The sequence below is a fragment of the Telopea speciosissima genome, chromosome 6 (genome assembly GCF_018873765.1).
Source record: "Telopea speciosissima isolate NSW1024214 ecotype Mountain lineage chromosome 6, Tspe_v1, whole genome shotgun sequence".
Lineage (NCBI taxonomy): Eukaryota > Viridiplantae > Streptophyta > Magnoliopsida > Proteales > Proteaceae > Telopea > Telopea speciosissima.
Genome location: NC_057921.1, coordinates 54,760,527 through 54,778,456, shown reverse-complemented (window position 1 = coordinate 54,778,456; position 17,930 = coordinate 54,760,527). Strand labels below are relative to the sequence as shown.

Sequence of the window (17,930 nt, the reverse complement as noted above, 5' to 3'; positions counted from 1 at the left end):
ACAATAGAGAACCAGCAATTCTCAGTTGTCTTTCTGATTAAATCGATCCAAGCATCAGCGAAGCCAAACCTTGAGAGGACCAAGTAGAGAAATTCCCATTCCAAGCAGTTATATGCCTTTGCCATGTTCAGCTTTAGGATCACATTGCCACCCTTAGTCTTCCTGTTGAGGTCCTGAGTGACCTCTTGAACAATAGAAATGTTGTCATGGATACATCTGCCCTGTACAAAAGCACCTTGCTCCTCTGTAATCAAGGAAGGGAGCAACCCAGCCAGCCTCGGGTGTGTCCTTTTTGGGAATAAGCACCAGATTTGCTGAGGTGAAGCTCCTGGGGAGAAAATCCCCTCCAAAGAAATCTTTAACAGCAGCCCAGACATCATCCTTCACAATCTCCCAGCAAGCTGTGAAAAAGTATCCAGAGAAGCCATCAGGCCCCGGAGCGCTGTCGCAAGACACAGAGAAAACCGCGTCCTTGGCTTCCTCCAAAGACGGGAGAGCCAAGAGAGAAACATTGATATCCTCCGTCACCACCTGAGGTATATGAACCAACAGGTCCTCATCAACCAGACACTCTTGGGAGGTGAAGATATCTGAGAAGTGCTTAACCGCCGCAGCCTGCACTCCTTCCTGGTCAGTGATGTACTCCCCCTCCTCAGCCCTTATTCTAGGGATACCACTCTGCTTACGCCTTACTTTAACCATGGAGTTAAAGAATTTTGTGTTCCGATCCCCCTCCTTGAGCCATGTAACTCTGGATGTTTGTCTCCAGAAGATTTCCTCTTGCAAAAGCATCCCCCGAAGCATATCCTTGGCCTCTACTAGCTTCCTCGAAAACTCAGTGTTGGCACATTGGTCATGATCCGCCTCCGCCCTACTAACTGCATCCTTTACATCCCTGACCTTCTGGTGAATATTACTGAACACCTTTTTGTTCCATGTTCGGAGCGCCCCCCTTAGACGTTTCAGCTTCATAAATAGGACAGAGGGGCGAACCGACAGTAGGCACCTCCCACTGACTCAAAATAAAATCTTGGAATCCAGGATGCAACAACCGCATCTGCTGAAATTTCAAGGCTGCAGCAAATCTAATGCCCGGGTCAAAAACTGCCAACATGATCGGAGCATGGTCATAGCACGACCTATTTAAATGTAAGGCCTCAAAACTGGGGAAAGCAACGACCCAAGCTGGATTCACCATGAACCGATCCAGCCTAACCATGACCTTCCCCGCTCCAAGCTGGTTATTAGACCAAGTAAACATATTGCCGACATATCCCACATCAATAAGGCCAGCACAGTTCACAAAGCTGCCAAACTCCTCCAGCGATAATGTGCAAGTAGGCCTGCCACCAACTTTCTCCAATGGGGACAAAACAGCATTAAAGTCCCCTCCTACCGCCCAGGGTAGAGAGGACGACCCAGAGAAATGAACTAAGGCCTCCCACAGGTCCCTCCTCTCAACCACCGAGCAAAGCCCATGGACAAAAGAAACATGACACCTAACCCCACTGGCTGCCAAGCATTCCAAAGTGACATACTGGCAATGCTCCTCTACCATCTTTACTTGCAATGAATCCCTCCAGAAAATCCATAACCTCTCCAAAGTGAAGACCGCATCCAAGCCAACCCTTCTCAAGACCACAACTGCCTTAGAAGGTTGCGCTTTAGGCTCCGCAATCGCCACCATGTCCAGTTTATGTAACTTTATCATCGCTTTCAACCGCCTAGAAGTAGGTTTGTTACCAATTTCCTGTGCGTTCCAGAAATGTCACTTCATTTGGAACCATTGAAGTTGACATCCACAGGTCCCATTGACCTTGTAATACGCCTCTCAATCCCTCCCTCTGAATGGCGCTTCCGCTTCAATTTCTTTCTTCTGTACACATGGGCAGCAGTGAAGGAAGCAGATTTGACAGACACCCGTTTTGGCAAGGGAACAGCCACAGGCCTAGCTCCCCTATCCTCTTCACCCAACCGAGTTAAAGTTGTTCGAAGCCTCTCACCAAGGGAGGCGTTAAAAGCCTTGAAACTGTCCAGAAGAGCACCACGGTCCAACCCAGTAGGCTCCAAATCCACAATCCCCGAGTCATCACGAGTGCAGGGGCGCCCCACCTTGTCGCCGAGGTATGGCGCCGGAGAACCCCCAACTGAAAGCGACCCTGCCGCCACCAGAGCACCACCAAACCCATCAGAAAGGTCCCCCACATAAGAACCCCCAACCTCAACAACCCCCATGTCAACAGGAGAGGATCTCACCACCTGACCATTAAAGGACTCTGTCTCCACCAGAGAGGCCACAATAGAGCCTTCGCAAGGTACCCCACCACCATCCTCGACTACAAGAGCCATCGCCACAAGCTCCGCAGGATCAGCCAACGACTCCTCCACCAAAGAGACCACAGCAGCACCCTCTTCCACCCATGGTACAAAATTTCGCGATATATCGCTGATATATCGCAATATTTCGGTAATTTCGGTAGGGCCGAGACGAGATGTGAAGGCGAAACCAAAAAAGACAAAATTTCGACGATATTTCGTAACATTTCGGGACATTTCGGCGATATACCGAAATATCGCCGAAATGTTACAAAAGACCTCACGTGACTCATTAAACCATGGTTATAAATACCATATTTCGCCAGCTAACAGTCGAAATATCGACCGAGAGCTGGGTAGAAGCTGTTTTTGGCCAGCTACACTCGTTTCTTCTCTGAAACTATATCGTGGTCCACATGTGTCCTTCAAACAGAGAGCAATGGACGTCGACTCCAGCGGGCCATGAGTGGGGTTGAGCAAGGAAGGTACAACAACTATTATTAGCACTTGTGAGTTGTGACTTGTGAGTCTTGTCTCTTGTAAGTTGTAAGTTGTGATTTCACTGATTTGTGAACTTGTGAGTTGTGAGTTGTGACTTTGTGTATTGCCTATTAAAATATTGACTATTAAGCTATTGAGTATTGACTATTGAGTCATTGACTATTATGGAGTTTATGAGAATATGATTTATGAATTATGTCTTATGAGTTTTAATTAGTTTGTTTAAATTTCTTTAATGTCTTTAACTGCCTAATCAATGTGTATTTAACTATTTATATACATTAGGGTAGGCAATTGTATACTGTCAATCAAGGGTGCAAACCTAAAACACCACTTTGAGTTCATTTTTTTGCAATATGAAGGTTTAAATGTGTTTATTTAGCTTAAATAAGGGTGTCCATGAAGTATCAGGCCTAGATATGGCCAAATACCCACCAAGATGGACTCCCAAAATATTGCAAAAAAAATGCAATATTTCGGCGAAATTTCACCATATTTCGGATATCTCAGTAGGCCCGAGATACCGATATATCGCGAAATTTAATACCTTGCTTCCACCATAGCCTCAGCCATCAAAGCCCGAGCCGCCACAAGCCCTTCCACAACCTGCCCACTCGAAGCATCCTTGACTCCACAGCCAGGATCGTCAAGAACAACCGGGGCTTCAACCCCACCAGAGCCTGCAGCCGAAGGGACCCCAAGTAAAGATGGCCTCTGGGCAGAATTGCGCCAACGACCACCTCGCTCCTTCGCAAATCCGACAAGGCGGAGAGCTCCCCAGCTCTGGCGCACCAACAGCACCACGCGAAGACCCCTCCCCTGAAGGAATGAAGACCCCTTCCTTGTTACGGCTAGGCCCCACATCCCCAACCGCCACAGCAGCAGCCTTCTTCGACCCGAGATCACCCTTCTTCCCACCTTGCGCAGCAACACCCCCTCGGCCATTGTTCAAACCAGACTTTCTGCAATTCTCCCTGGAATGCCCAAGCTTCGAGCAATGGGAGCAATAAAGGGGGAGTCGTTCATAGACCGCTTGCTGGTAGAAACCATCAGCCCCACAGCCGATCCAAATCTGCGAAGGAGGCGTGGAACGAAGATCGACTTCAACACAGACACGCGCTGCCACTGTACATCTCGATCATTTTGTTTCATTCATTTTGATCATATATTTTTCATTTCATATGTTATTTTGTTTTGAGGTTCATCGAAGCCAAAATATTTCTCCAAATTTTGACCATTCGATCAAAATTCTGAACATTGGCTATAGTCATATATTGGATAAGTTTTGTAATGCATTGTGGTTTCAGTTACTGGTTTCCAATGTGCTTGCTTGCGATTCAAATATTAGCAAGTGTAATCGAGAATTTTGGTATTCTCGGTATTAGCACCTGGTGCTAATACCGAGAGGAGAAAGGAGGAGGAGAGAGAAGGGTAGTTTAGGCAGGTTTTGTTTTATTTATTTATTTTGGTTATTTTACTGTTATGCCCCTATTAATGTTTATTTAATGAAGTTAAGTGGGACAAGACAGAATTAAGTTTTCTCTCCCAAGTTACACGATCGTCTCTCTCTCTCTCTCTCTGTTTTCTCTCTTCCTTTTCTTATATTATTTACATGGTATCAGAGCTATAGGCACTGATTACAGCTCTCTTTGATCGTCTTCTTCTATTTTCTCAAGCCTTCTGTCGATATTGAAGTGTTAGTGGACTGTTGAAGCTTTTGTGCCTTCTCCTACCTTTTGTTTGAAGGGGTGCACTACCCTATGCTGCGTTTTGGGACTGTTTAGAGACTAGTTCATGTTCTAAATTAAGAACAAGGTCTCTCTTTGTGTTTGTGGGCGATTGATGGAGTGAAGATTGCATCGGAAGCTGAAGAACAAAAATCGGCAGCACCTACAATCTTCTCTCTCCCATCTCTTATTTGAGATGAAAGTGCCTACAATTTTTTGGGCAAATGCTGTTTTGACTGTGTGTTACCTTATTAACCACATGCCTTCCTCTATTTTACATGGTGGTATTCCTTTTTCTTTGTTATTTCCTTCTATGCCTTTATTTGTATTTCCACCGCGGGTGTTTGCTTCATTTGTGATCATCGTCCTGGTGTTTCAAAGTTGAACCCTAAAGCTCTTAAATGTCTGTTTGTTGGTTATTCCCGCACAGAAAAGGGTTATCGTCGTTATTCTTTTGACTTACAGAAATACTTTGTTACTGCTGATGTTTCCTTCTTTGAACCCATTACGTATGATGCTTCTTCTTTTACTGTGTCTGAGTTGGATGATGATCTTCCCGTGTATGTTGTTCAGTCTATTGTTAAGCCTGTTCCACAGGCTGCCTCATCACTGGCACCTCTTCCTATTGTGTTTCAACGTCCCAATGGAAAGTATGGGCTCCCCCCCATTTCGGCTGCCTTTGCTCCATCTACTTCTTCGCCAACTGATCCTGCAACAGGTACTCCTCCTTCTTTGGAACCTCCTTTTGATCTTGATATTCCTATTGCTCATTGTAAGGGTGTTTGGAATTTTACCCAACCCCCCATTTCTAACTTTGTGTCCTATGTTGGTTTGTCTTTCATCTTTCATTCTTGTTTACATACCATTGAAAATCATCCTGTTCCTAAGTCTATCACAGAGGCATTGTCTAGTCCTGGTTGAAGGGTTGCTATGAATGAGGAATTGTTGGCGTTGGAGGAAAATCAGACTTGGGATCTAGTTCCCTTACCCTTAGGTAAATCTGCTATATGGTGAAAGTGAACCCTGACGGATCCTTGGCCCATTTGAAGGCCCGCCTTTTGGCAAAGGGCCATGCCCAAGTATATGGTGTGGATTACTTGGACACTTTTTCTCCTGTGGCGAAATTTACTTCTGTTCACATTTTGATTTCCCTTGGTGCTACTTATCATTGGCCCTTGTATCAGTTAGATGTTAAGAATGCCTTTTTGCATGAAGAGGTTTATATGGAGCAACCTCCAGGGTTTGTTGCTCAGGGGGAGTCTGGTCTGGTTTGTAAGCTCAAGAAGTCATAGTATGGATTGAAACAGTCCCCTCGGACTTGGTTTGGTCGCTTCACTGAAGTTGTGTTGGAATTTGAGCTGACACAATGTAGTAGTGATCATTTAGTATTTTTCCGCCATTCTGATGCAGGGAAAATATTTTTCGTGGTTTATGTAGATGATAGAGTCATTACAAGAGATGATGTTCTTGGTATTGAGGACTTGAAGGTACATTTGCAGTAGAAGTTTCAGACCAAGGATCTGGGAAAGTTGAAGTATTTCTTGGGTGTAGAAGTGGGTCAGTCGAAGAAAGTGATTTCGCTGTCACAACGAAAAAAATGTTCTAGATCTTCTTTCAGAGATAGGGATGTTGGGTTCTAAACCTCTAGATACTCCCATGGATCCCAATATAAAACTTATGGCTGATGGTGATATTTTAGGTGATCCTGAGAAGTATCGGAGGCTAGTTGGAAAATTGAATTATCTAATAGTGACTCAGCCTGACATTGCCTTTCCTATTAGTATGGTGAACCAGTTCTTTTTTGCTCCTTGGACATCTCACTGGGAGGCAGTTGTGCATATCTTGCGTTACCTTAAAAAAGGCTCCTGGATGCGGTCTTCTCTATAGTGACCATGGCCATGGGCGGATAGAGGGTTTTTCGGATGCTGATTGGGCAGGATCTCCAGTTGATAGGAGGTCGACTACAGGTTATTATACATTTGTTGGAGGGGACCTGGTGTCTTGGAAGAGCAAGAAACAGACAGTAGTTGCTCGTTCCAGTGCAGAATCGGAGTATAGGGCTATGACACATGTTACTTGTGAGTTGATGTGGGTGAAACATTATTGGTTGAGCTTGGGTTCGTTGATTATTCTCCGATGCAATTGTGGTGTGACAATCAAGCTCCTGTCCATATTGCTTCAAATCCTGTGTTTCATGAAAGAACGAAACACATTGAGGTTGCTTGTCATTTTGTGCGTGAGAAGTTGCAACAAGGGCTGATTTCTCCTTGTCATGTTCGTACAGGAGAGCAACTTGCAGATATATTTATGAAATCTTTGGGGAGTGCAAGAGTGGATGATATTTGTAACAAGTTGGGCATGATTAATATTTATGCTCTAGCTTGAGGGGGAGTGTTATTGAGAATTTTGGTATTCTCGATATTAGCGCCAAGCGCTAATACCGAGAGGAGAAAGGAGGAGGGTACTTTAGGCATGTTTTGTTTTATTTATTTATTTTGGTTATTTTACTGTTATGCCCTTATCAATGTTTATTTAATGAAGTTAAGTGGGAGAAAACAGCATTAAGTTTTCTCTCCCAAGTTAGACAATCGTCTCTCTCTCTCAGTTTTCTCTGTTTTTCTCTTCCTTTTCTCATATTATTTACAGTAAATATATAAAGCTACAGCACACCATACACCACAACAAAAAAGATCCTACAGACCATGAGGTCTGAAGCAAGAAAGAAGGGGTACAAAGAAAATCAGAGACTAAAGACTGTTGAGATGTGTTACCCGATATTATAAGGGTATTTTGGGTTTTTTATTTATGCTTTATTTATGTACTTTTGAACAAGGGTAGGATTGTAATTTGGGCTGTGACACTGTTCACGTGAACAGTATCATGAATAGTATCGTGAACAGTGTTTCCCTTTGTAATCTCTTTTATTATTATTATTATAAATAGAGAGCTTGACTGATCTCATTGATCATTCAAGCCATTCACGAAATTCCTGTTTTGTTAACATGGTATCAGAGCCAAATACACTCTGATCTAGGTTTTCAAAACCCACCTCCCTCCCTTCGATTTTTTTCTCCTTCCCTCCATCGAGCTTCTTCCCTTCTTCTTTCTTCCTTTCTTTTGGTTCTTCTTCTCCCATTAGGGCAGCACTACTGAGGTGATCGTAATGATCTAGCTGCTGCCCCAATATACCTCCTTTTTTATGCCTCTTTTTTGGATCGAGTGGAGCTGAAGCATTGTCTGCGATTTGAAGATTCCTATTTTTTTTTGGAGATCAGGCCTCTACATCTGTTTCGGCTGCATCTTCTATTGTGGGATCTTTATTTGATATTGTTCTCAGCCCCTATTCACTTCATCAGATTGGTTGAAGACCCCAGCCCCTTATCGATCTCTCTTCTCAGGGTTTTTTTCAAAACCCTGACATTAATCGATCTTGGGGTTGGGCTGCTGGTTTCTGCTGCATCTGATTGGCACCCTTGCTGCCTTCATTCGACATCATTCCCAGCCTACATATCTGAGATTTTTTGCTCCAATACAGCCCTTTTCTATTGGGGTCGATTCCAGAATTTTTTTGGATATTTTTTGGCTGTTTGCTGCTTCATTGAAGATTGGTTACCTGCTGCAATGACTGGTTCAGATTCTTCTTCGGCCTCTTTTGGCATTGATGGCCAGCCCCGGACTGATTTTCTTCCCCTTGCTGCCCCAATCAAACTTGATGGCTCCAACTACCTGAAGTGGTCTTGGTCTACCTATTTGACAGTAGCTGGCCGTGGCCTCACTGGCCATCTTCTTGGGACAACAACTAAACCAGTGGAAGAGGTTCTCAGCTCAACAAGTGGTTATCGAATGATGCGATGGTGATGTCCTACTTGATCCATTCTATGCAAGGGGATATCTCAGACAATTTTCTTCTACTGGACACTGTCCATACTATCTGGAATGGTGCCAAAGAGACTTATGGTCGCACGGGGAATGATGCACAGGTCTATGAGATTAGAAAGAAGGCTAATGCCACTACCCAACAGGAGCTCTCTGTCTCCAAATACTATGCTGCCCTCAAGAACATGTGGCAGCAATTGGATCATTACTCCGACTATCAGCCCTCTACTACTACTGATCTGGCTGCCTATCGCAAACACGTTGACAAAATACGTGTCTGATTTTTTGGCTGGACTAAATATGGAGTTTGATCCTATTCGGGTGCAAGTACTTGGGCAGTCTCCTTTTCCATCCCTAGAACAGGCCTTTGCCTTGGTTCATAATGAGGAATCTCGTCGGGCTGCTATGCTGCATTCCTCTACTGTTGATCGCTCCGCCTTGCAAGTTGCTTCCAGTACTCCTTCTCTTACCACTACTGATGGTGGTCCTGCTGTCCCTAAAGGTCCTGTCAAGTGTGAACACTGCAACAGGCTCTATCATACTAAGGCTCAATGCTGGAAGGTCCATGGGAAGCCTGCTGATTTTGAGGAAAAGAAAGCCCGTGGGAAGTTTAAGCCCAAGGCTCATATGGCTGATTCTCCTACTCCTGCTGCTGCTGCCCCTTCATCTGACATTGGGCTTACTCAGGATGAGCTCCTAGCTTTCCGTCGCATGCTACAGGCCTCTTCCGTTGCCTCCACTACGGCATCTACACCTGCTGCCCCTCCTGGTTCTAATTTTGCCTCAGGTACTCCAGTCAGTAGTCTGTGTGCATCGGCTGTATCAAGTCCTTGGATTATAGATTCCGGTGCCACTGACCACATGACTGGCTCCTCCCATGTATTTCATCTTTATTCTCCATCTTCTGGTAAAGACAGTGTTCGAGTAGCTAATGGTTCCCTTTCTCCTATTAATGGGAAGGGTTCCATACGCTGCTCCCCTACCCTTTCATTAAAATCTGTTTTGCATGTTCCGTCCTTTTCTACTAACCTTCTCTCTATTAGTAGTCTAACTAGAGATCTGAACTGCAAACTGACTTTTTTCCCTTCTCATTGTGTCATACAGGATCTGGAGACGGGGCGTACGATTGGGGGTGGTAAGATGCAGGGTGGTCTCTACTTACTTGACCCGGGTCAGCCTTCTACTTTGCATTCGGCTTCCTCTACAGCTCATCATTTACAGTCCACCTCCTCCCCTGACCTTCATTTCTGGCACTGCCGACTTGGTCATCCATCCCTTAGTACTTTGTCTCTTTTGTTTCCGAGCTTGATTAAGCATTGTAATAGGAATGAGTTTTTATGTGAGGCTTGTGTTTTGGCCAAACAGACTCGTTCCAGTTATTCTTCATTAAATAAAAGAAGTGAGTTTCCTTTTGCTTTGGTTCATTCTGATGTGTGGGGCCCTGCCCGTTGTACTTCCCTTTCTGGTCATCGATGGTTTGTCTCGTTTATTGATTGTTATACTCGTGCCACTTGGGTGTACATGATAAGCCATAAAAGTGAGGTCTTCCGCTGTTTTCAGTTTTTTCATCGTATGGTTCAGACCCAATTCAATGCCACCTTGCGCATTTTGCGCAGTGATAATGGCTGAGAGTACATGGAGGGTCAGTTCCAACTTTATTTGGCTGCACATGGTATTGTCCATCAGACCAGCTATGTTGACACACCTGCCCAGAATGGGGTTGCTGAAAGGAAAAATAGACATCTCCTTGAGGTAGCCCGGGCCATTATGTTTGCACGGCAGGTTCCTTCTCACTACTGGGGTGATGCCATTCTTACCGCTGCTTATCTCATCAACCGTGTGCCTACCCGTGTCCTTGATGGTCGTTCCCCTGTTGATCTCCTCCAGGGTTCGTCCTCCTTTGTGGTTCCCTTCAAAGTTTTTGGTTGTGTTGGCTATGTCCGCAATCATCATCCTCATGGGAAATTTGCTCCACGGAGCATTCGGTGTATTTTTCTGGGCTATTCTGCGACCCAGAAAGGATACAAATGTTACCATCCACCTTCTCGTCGTACTTTTGTCTCCATGGATATTGTCTTCCATGAGTCCTTGTCATTATTCCCAGACACTTCTTCAGGGGGAGCAGGATCAGGGTTTTGAAGATGTGTCTGCTATTCTTTCGGCTTCTATTCAGGGGGAGCCCTCTGTAACTTTAGCTCCTATAGTGGCTCCTATTCAGAGGGAGCGTAGACCAGTCAGTCAAATCCTGGTTGATAAGGTATATACCCGGGAGCGCACAGGATAAGTTGAGACTACCACCACCACCATACCACCTCCACAATCGTCTGCACTTGATCCAGATCCAGACCCTACTACATCATCTAGTAAGGATCCTTCCCTTGACTTACCTATCGCTGTTCGTAAAGGCGTTAGGTCATGCACCCAACATCCCATCTCCAATGTTGTTTCCTATGATGCTTTATCTCCTTCCTATCGTGCATTTGTTTCTTCTCTTTCCTCTGTTTCTATTCCTCAGAAATGGCAGGAGGCGATTGCAGATCCAAAGTGGAAAGCAGCCATAATGGAAGAAATGACGGCCTTACTTAAAAATGAGACATGGGAGCTAGTTGTTCTTCCTTCGGGTAAGAAACCAGTCGGGTGCAAATGGGTATTTGTTGTCAAGCAAAAGCTAGATGGAACAGTGGATAGATATAAAGCCAGGCTTGTGGCCAGAGGTTTCACTCAGACTATGGGATCGACTACCAGGAGACATTTGCCCCTGTTGCAAAGTTGAACACTGTCCGGGTCTTACTGTCTTGTGCTGTCAACTTTTGGCTGGGATCTACAGCAGTTGGATGTAAAAAATGCGTTTCTTCATGGGGAGTTGGAAGAGGAGGTTTATATGGATGTTCCTCCGGGTTTTTCCTCTGACAAGACCCATGGGAAAGTTTGTAGGCTCAAAAGAGCACTCTATGGGTTGAAGCAATCTCCACGGGCATGGTTTGGTAGGTTTCATAAAGTCATGGTCTCCTGTGGATACAAACAGAGTCATGCTGATCACACTCTGTTCATCAAGCGAAAAGGGAGAAAAGGTCACTCTTCTCATAGTTTATGTTGATGACATAGTTGTGATCGTAATGATACGAGATGAAGTTTCTCACCAAGGCTTTCTTGGGACGGGAATTTGACATAAAAGATCTAGGACAGCTAAGATATTTTCTTGGGATTGAAGTTGCTGTTCTCCAAAAGGCATCTTTCTCTCCCAGAGAAAGTATGTTCTAGATTTACTATCAGAGACTGGTTTGCTTGGTTGTCATCCTTGTTACATTCCCTTGGAAGCTACTACCCGTCTGCAAGAGAAGGATGGTGAACCTGTTGATAAGGGCTGATATCAATGATTGGTGGGCAAGCTAATTTATCTCTCCCACACCGGACCGGATATTGCCATTCTTGTGAGTCTTGTGAGCCGCTTCATGCATGATCCTTATTCCACTCACATGGCTGCTGTTCTTCGTATTCTCCATTACTTGAAGTCACTCCAGGAAAGGGGATCCTTTTGTCTCCTCAGACCATCTTCGCATTGAGGCTTACACGATGCCGACCGGGGTGGTAACCCTGACAGGAAATCTACCTCCGGCTATTGTACTTTTGTTGGAGGAAATCTAGTCACATGGCGGAGTAAAAAGCAAAATATTGTGGCAAGATCTAGTGCTGAAGCTGAATTCCGTGCTATGGCCCAGGGCATATGTGAGTTACTGTGGCTTCAGAGTTTACTCCTTGATATTCGTGGTTCTGTTCATCTTCCAATGATGTTGTACTGTGACAACAAAGCAGCAATTAGCATTGCCCACAATCCAGTGCAGCATGACCGTACCAAACATGTGGAGATTGACAGACACTTCATCAAGGAGAAGTTAGAGAGTGGGCAGATTTGTATTCCTTTTGTGAAGTCTGGAGATCAACTGGCTGATGTCTTCACCAAAGGGTTGAGTGGGAAGTTGTTTTATCCTAGTCTAGTATAGTTGGGCATGTGTGATATCTATGCCCCAACTTGAGGGGGAGTGTTGAGATGTGCTACCCGATATTATAAGGGCATTTTGGGTTTTTTATTTATGCTTTATTTATGTACTTTTGAACAAGGGTAGGATTGTAATTTGGGTTGTGACACTGTTCACGTGAACAGTGTCGTGAATAGTATCGTGAACAGTGTTTCCCTTTGTAATCTCTTTTATTATTATTATAATAAATAGAGAGCTTGACTGATCTCATTGATCATTCAAGCCATTCACGAAATTCCTGTTTTGTTAACAAAGACTAATACGAATACACCACCTTTTCAACAAGACAAAAAAAAAAAAAAGGGCACCAGGGATTCAAGTGCATTGCATACTTATTCGCAAGATTCAGTCAAACTCTTGGAAGTTGTAAACATGTTCTGTTGAGCATGGCTGGATATATTTTGGCTTCTATTCCAGTTCCATCTTGGTGATTTGTCTGGTGGATAGAATGACAGCCAAGTTTTTTTAGTGGGAAGCTGGGTTTGGGGACAATTAATCACAGGATTAGGTGGGAAAATGCTTACACAACCGTTGAAGAAGGGAGTAGATCTTCATCTATGTCATACGTTCAGAAGAGCTTTAAATTCAAGAAGGATTGGCAGGTTCCTAATACGAGGGTCTGTAGGAAATTTTTATTATTTCAAACTACGCCCCTCATGGTCATATTTCTGTAGCTGCTGTTTTACCTTACTACTCTAGATTTTGGCAAGGCATAGTGCATGACTTGCCAGATGTCCTGTGTAATTCAACTTGGCTTGTTAGGGAAGGTAACAGAGAATTTTTGCCTGGCATTCTATATGACCAGAAACTATACAATGTAAACATCACTGAAAACCAATCATAGTGAGTTCAAAATATACAATGTTTAAAGGGTGAATAAGCCAAAGACAATAAAATATGAGAGAGACCACAACTTTATCAGTCCACATAAAATTTCATAAATAACACGTTAATATTTCTCACCTCATGGGAGTCTCCAGCTCCAAAGTGCTCTTGTTTGGGTTGAACGGAACAACCAATCCAACCAATGTCTGGATTGTATTTTTCAGTTTCGAAGAACTCCTCTGTTTCAAATCTGTCAGCTTCTAATGCTTGTTCATGTTCCACACCATCATTTATTGGCCTCAGGCTTGTACAGCCAGATTTGGCTTTGAGGCACAGATCAAGCACTATATCTGTATTATTACTAACAGAAACCAGAGACCGAATAATTACATATATGTTTCCATCTTTAACATTAACTTCACTAGCAACAACATCATTTCCTAGGCGCCAACAAGCTGCAGATGCAGCATAGTTTAGCCTCACAGTAGTCCAAGGTCCTTCCCTGGTAGGACTGATCTGAATGGATCCATGTTTTCTGCTACTTGTTGAGGCTTGCTCATCATTTTCAACTTGAGGCCTTGGTGCAAGAAGTACAGCACACCGTATTCTCCCATGGAACTTATATTTATCTCCTTCAGCCTCAGACTACATACAAATGTTATGTTTAGTAAGACTTCCTCTTGCTTGAAGATATTTTAGAAAAAACCATTTAAAAAGGAGGAGTTATCAAATCCTAAGTAAAAAACAAGAAGAATGAAATATTAAATAATAATGACATAGAAAGATGAAATCCACCATAGTTTCTGCTGAGGACAATTCTACCCATGACAGTTCAACTGAATCATAAGAATTTGAATTTTCATGGAGATTTCTAGCTATCTGTGCCAGAGGAGCTGAATGCTGTCCAACAGGTTCATCTGTAAAATGGGACCTTTCATCAATGAATATCAATAATTGTTCAGCTCTTACAAATTATGATAAGAAGAAAAAAAGGGGAAGTTAAAGTCACAACAGTGGTAGTACAGCTGAGTGGAATATCAGCAATTGCAACATGTACTCATACTTGTACTCATGGAACATCAATAACTGCCAAAGATGTGTTTGCTGTGCTGGAGTGGCTACACTGCTTCCAATTCCCACTCCTAGACAAGGAGAGAAATGTGTAGGGGAACTTCACAGTGAGGCATGAGGTGTATAGGTTGAAGGGGAAGCAGCCCCTTCTTGTAAATGTTATTTTGCACATCTTGAAAAGGGATGCAGGTGTTCAGAATTTGCGGGCTGTGGATTTAGGTGTAGCTGAAACCGCCCCCTATTTAGTTGACAACAAACTAGGCTCTGAACAGAGTTGAATGGTAGAAAGTAGATCCCTCCAGTCCCCATTTAATTGTGAAAAGGCTCAATTGAGTTGATTGTGCTGTGTTGGTTTTTGATGTGGTACAGGTTGTTGAGAATAAATATTGCAAGGGTTACACTGTTGTTGAGAAAGGTTACTTCATGGGTGGAAATTTGGCTTGTTGGGTGTCTTGCTGTGGGTCTCAAAAGTCAAACCTCAGGTGACTATATAGCCCCCTGGGATAGCAATCCTAAAAGAGAGGACAAAATTGGAAAAAGAAGCAAAGGAAACTGTATTAATGTTGAGAAAAGGACAATGTCCAGATTGTAACATGGATTGCTTACTCTTTATTTGTCACTTGTGAGGCATCAGAAACAAAACAAACGTTGCAAAGAGGCATATTATTTTCAATCAGTATATTTGCATGACGAACTTTGTTCTAGCTTGCTTAACTGGAAAGAGACATAGATGTTGCATGCAGCTAGTCAGCTATACATCTTTCAGCACAAGAGATGCGTATCATGTTTATTTTCTTCTGCTAATTAACATAAGTCTAATTCTCTCTCTGTCTCTCTCTCTCTCTCTATATATATATATATAGACTGATAGATATACAATTAGAGCAAAAACTATGCATGCACTTATGCAAAAAGGCATCAAAGTCAACCCTGTGAAATAAACGAACAGCCTCTCTGCGAAAGCAATAGTAAAGGTTGCTCCATTGTGACCAAGTGGTCACGGGTCCGAGTCTGGAAACAGCCTCTCTCGAAAGCAGGGGTAAGGCTGCGTACATTATGACCCTCCCCGGGCCCTTTATCAACACTAGATTCCAAGTTAACTCCTCCATAAATAGAAGAAGAAGAAGTGTGCAACTGTATGGGAGAGAGAATCGATTTCTCTCCCCTATATTCTTTACTAACATACTCCATAAGAATTACATAAATCTCCCTAGGGAGGTAAAGGTAAAAAAGGTAAAAAGGAGAAAAATACAACTTAAAGTGACAATACAATAAACCAGTGACTAAAGTTCCCCTATTATATAAGCTCTAACACTCCCCCTCAAGCTGGAGATAAATGTCATACATTCCCAACTTGCACAAAAGGGTATTGAACTGATGAGGGATAAGTCATTTGGAGAAGATATCTGCCAATTGATCATCTGTCTTCACAAAAGGGGTACAAATGTAACCAAAGTCAATCTTCTCCTTGATGAAGTGTCGGTCTACTTCAATGTGCTTTATTCGGTCATGCTGCATAGGATTATGAGCAATACTTATAGCAACCTTGTTATCACAATATAGCCGCATCGGTCCTTGACAAAATTCTTGGGAGGCCCTAGAAATTAGAAACCTGGGGGTAGCTTTCTTTTATTCTCCCATTCTTTATTCTCTATTTATATTTAATTTGTAGACACAAAGGAATAACTAAAGGACTAGGTTAGTGGTTGTGCCCTTAGTTAGTTAGAGGTCTTGAGTTCAAGTCTTAGGGGGGGGGGGGTGGACTTTTTAATTAAATCTTTTATTTTATTTTATTTCAGTCTTAGGCTGGTGGGCTCCACCCTATCAAACAAACCGTGAGAAGGCGGGAATTTCAGAATTGTGAAAAGAGTAGAGATCTTACCAAAGAAAAAAAAGAAATATGTAGAGATAAAATAGGAAAGTAGGTAAAAAAAAAAAAAAAAAAAAAAGAGAAAAAGGAGGACAGAAAATAATCGTGAGAGAGAGAGAGAGATATCGTGAAAGCATAGTTATCAAGGCGGGAATGCGGCCATGGCATTTTAGAGGGTAAAAAATCAAGGCGACACCACCATGGCGGCAAGGCACTTGCCTAGGCACCCAAGGCGTCCAAGGCGACCAAGGAGCTTGGATGCCATGGCGTCGCCTTGATAACTATGCATGAGAGAGAGAGAGAGAGAGGCATATACAGAAAAAGGGAAGGGATCGAGAGAGGGAAGGAAATACTGAAAGGGGGAAAAAAAAAAGAAGAGAAATCGTGAGAGAGAAAGGGGGAAGAAGAAGAAGAAGAAATTGTGGAAGAAAGGAGAGGGAAGAACTGCTGCTTTCTTTTCCCAGTACACATTAGTGCCAAGACAGGTATGTGAACCATTGTATGCTGTATTTTTTTCCTACCTACGAACTCTTAGATTTTCTTTTTCCCGATCCACATTATTATTGATGTTTCAGGCCATCAGTTATGGCCGATGTTTAGAACGCAGATGGCTCTCACATGGAGTGAGACTCAATTCTGTTTACCCTCTTTTCTGGCCACCAAATTTCCTACTAGAACAAGTCACCTAGAAACACTAATTGAGTGGGGGTTTTAACCTAAATTTTTATCTCTAATTGAAATCTGCAATCTATTTGAATTTATATAATGTTTCCATGTTTACACCCATGTGAACTACACTTTTTTTTACCTAATGCATCTGATGGGAACGTAACTTGGATTAAATTCTGATTTTCTCTGCATTGAAAACCTATACTGTTTTAAGGATAAGTTCTGGTTTTCTCTGTATTGAAAACCTATACTGTTTTAAGGTTAAATTCTGATTTTTGGTGCATTGAGAACCTATACTGTTTTAAGGTCAAATTCTTATTTTCGCTGCATTGAAAACCTATACTGTTTTAAGGATAAATTCAGGTTTTCTCTGCATTGAAAACCTATACTGTTTTAAGGTTAAATTCTGATTTTCCCTGCATTGAATACTGTTTTAAGGTTAAATTCTGATTTTTGTTGCATTGAAATCTAAAACTGTTTTAAGGTTAAATTCTGATTTTCTCAGCATCCTAAACCTATTCTGTTTTAGGGTTTTGGGACTATAATTGGGACCCAAATGGCAGGATCTAATGTAGGTCAGATTAGGAAGAGATTTTGGTGTTTTGTTGGCCTACCTAGGGATGAAACACGATTCTGATTTGGACCCATACTGAGGTTTTTTGCTGTTGCTATTGAGCAATCTCTCTATTCTTTATTTTTGTATTTTGTGTGAAAATTGAGTTATTCATCATTTACCTTAAGTCTGTCCAAAGTTTATGATAAGATTTTGGGAGTGTTAGTACTACCTAGTGAGATTTTTTACCAAGGTTACAGCCTATTTTGATTTGTGGACCTTATGCTGACTTCTAGGGGAGTAGGGTACCATTTGGTTTGTGGATGAGGTAATTAATAGGGAACGCTTTTTAATTGCAGATAGTGACTTTTCGGAAACTTGGAACTCAGGGGGTGGGGATAACACATTTGCAGACTAAGGTAAGTGGATTATAGTGAGTGTACACCACGTGTGTGGAAGTCTATAGTATATTTTACTTGTGATTC

At 42.7% G+C, this 17,930-nt stretch overlaps 1 protein-coding gene across 2 annotated transcripts in view; it reads right to left on the bottom strand.

Annotated features, from left to right (window-relative positions):
- The window catches only part of LOC122664096, a 236,003-nt gene that overhangs the window by 43,841 nt on the left and 174,232 nt on the right, over window positions 1–17,930 (bottom strand). The window contains exons 45-46 of one of the 2 annotated variants that reach the window (XM_043859785.1): window positions 14,078–14,199; window positions 13,421–13,927 (exon numbers count right to left, since the gene is read on the bottom strand). In XM_043859785.1, coding sequence (XP_043715720.1) covers window positions 13,421–13,927; window positions 14,078–14,199 — 629 coding nt within the window. Of the gene's footprint in view, window positions 1–13,419; window positions 13,928–14,077; window positions 14,200–17,930 lie in introns of both variants that reach the window. The other variant, XM_043859784.1, reaches the window with a different exon arrangement.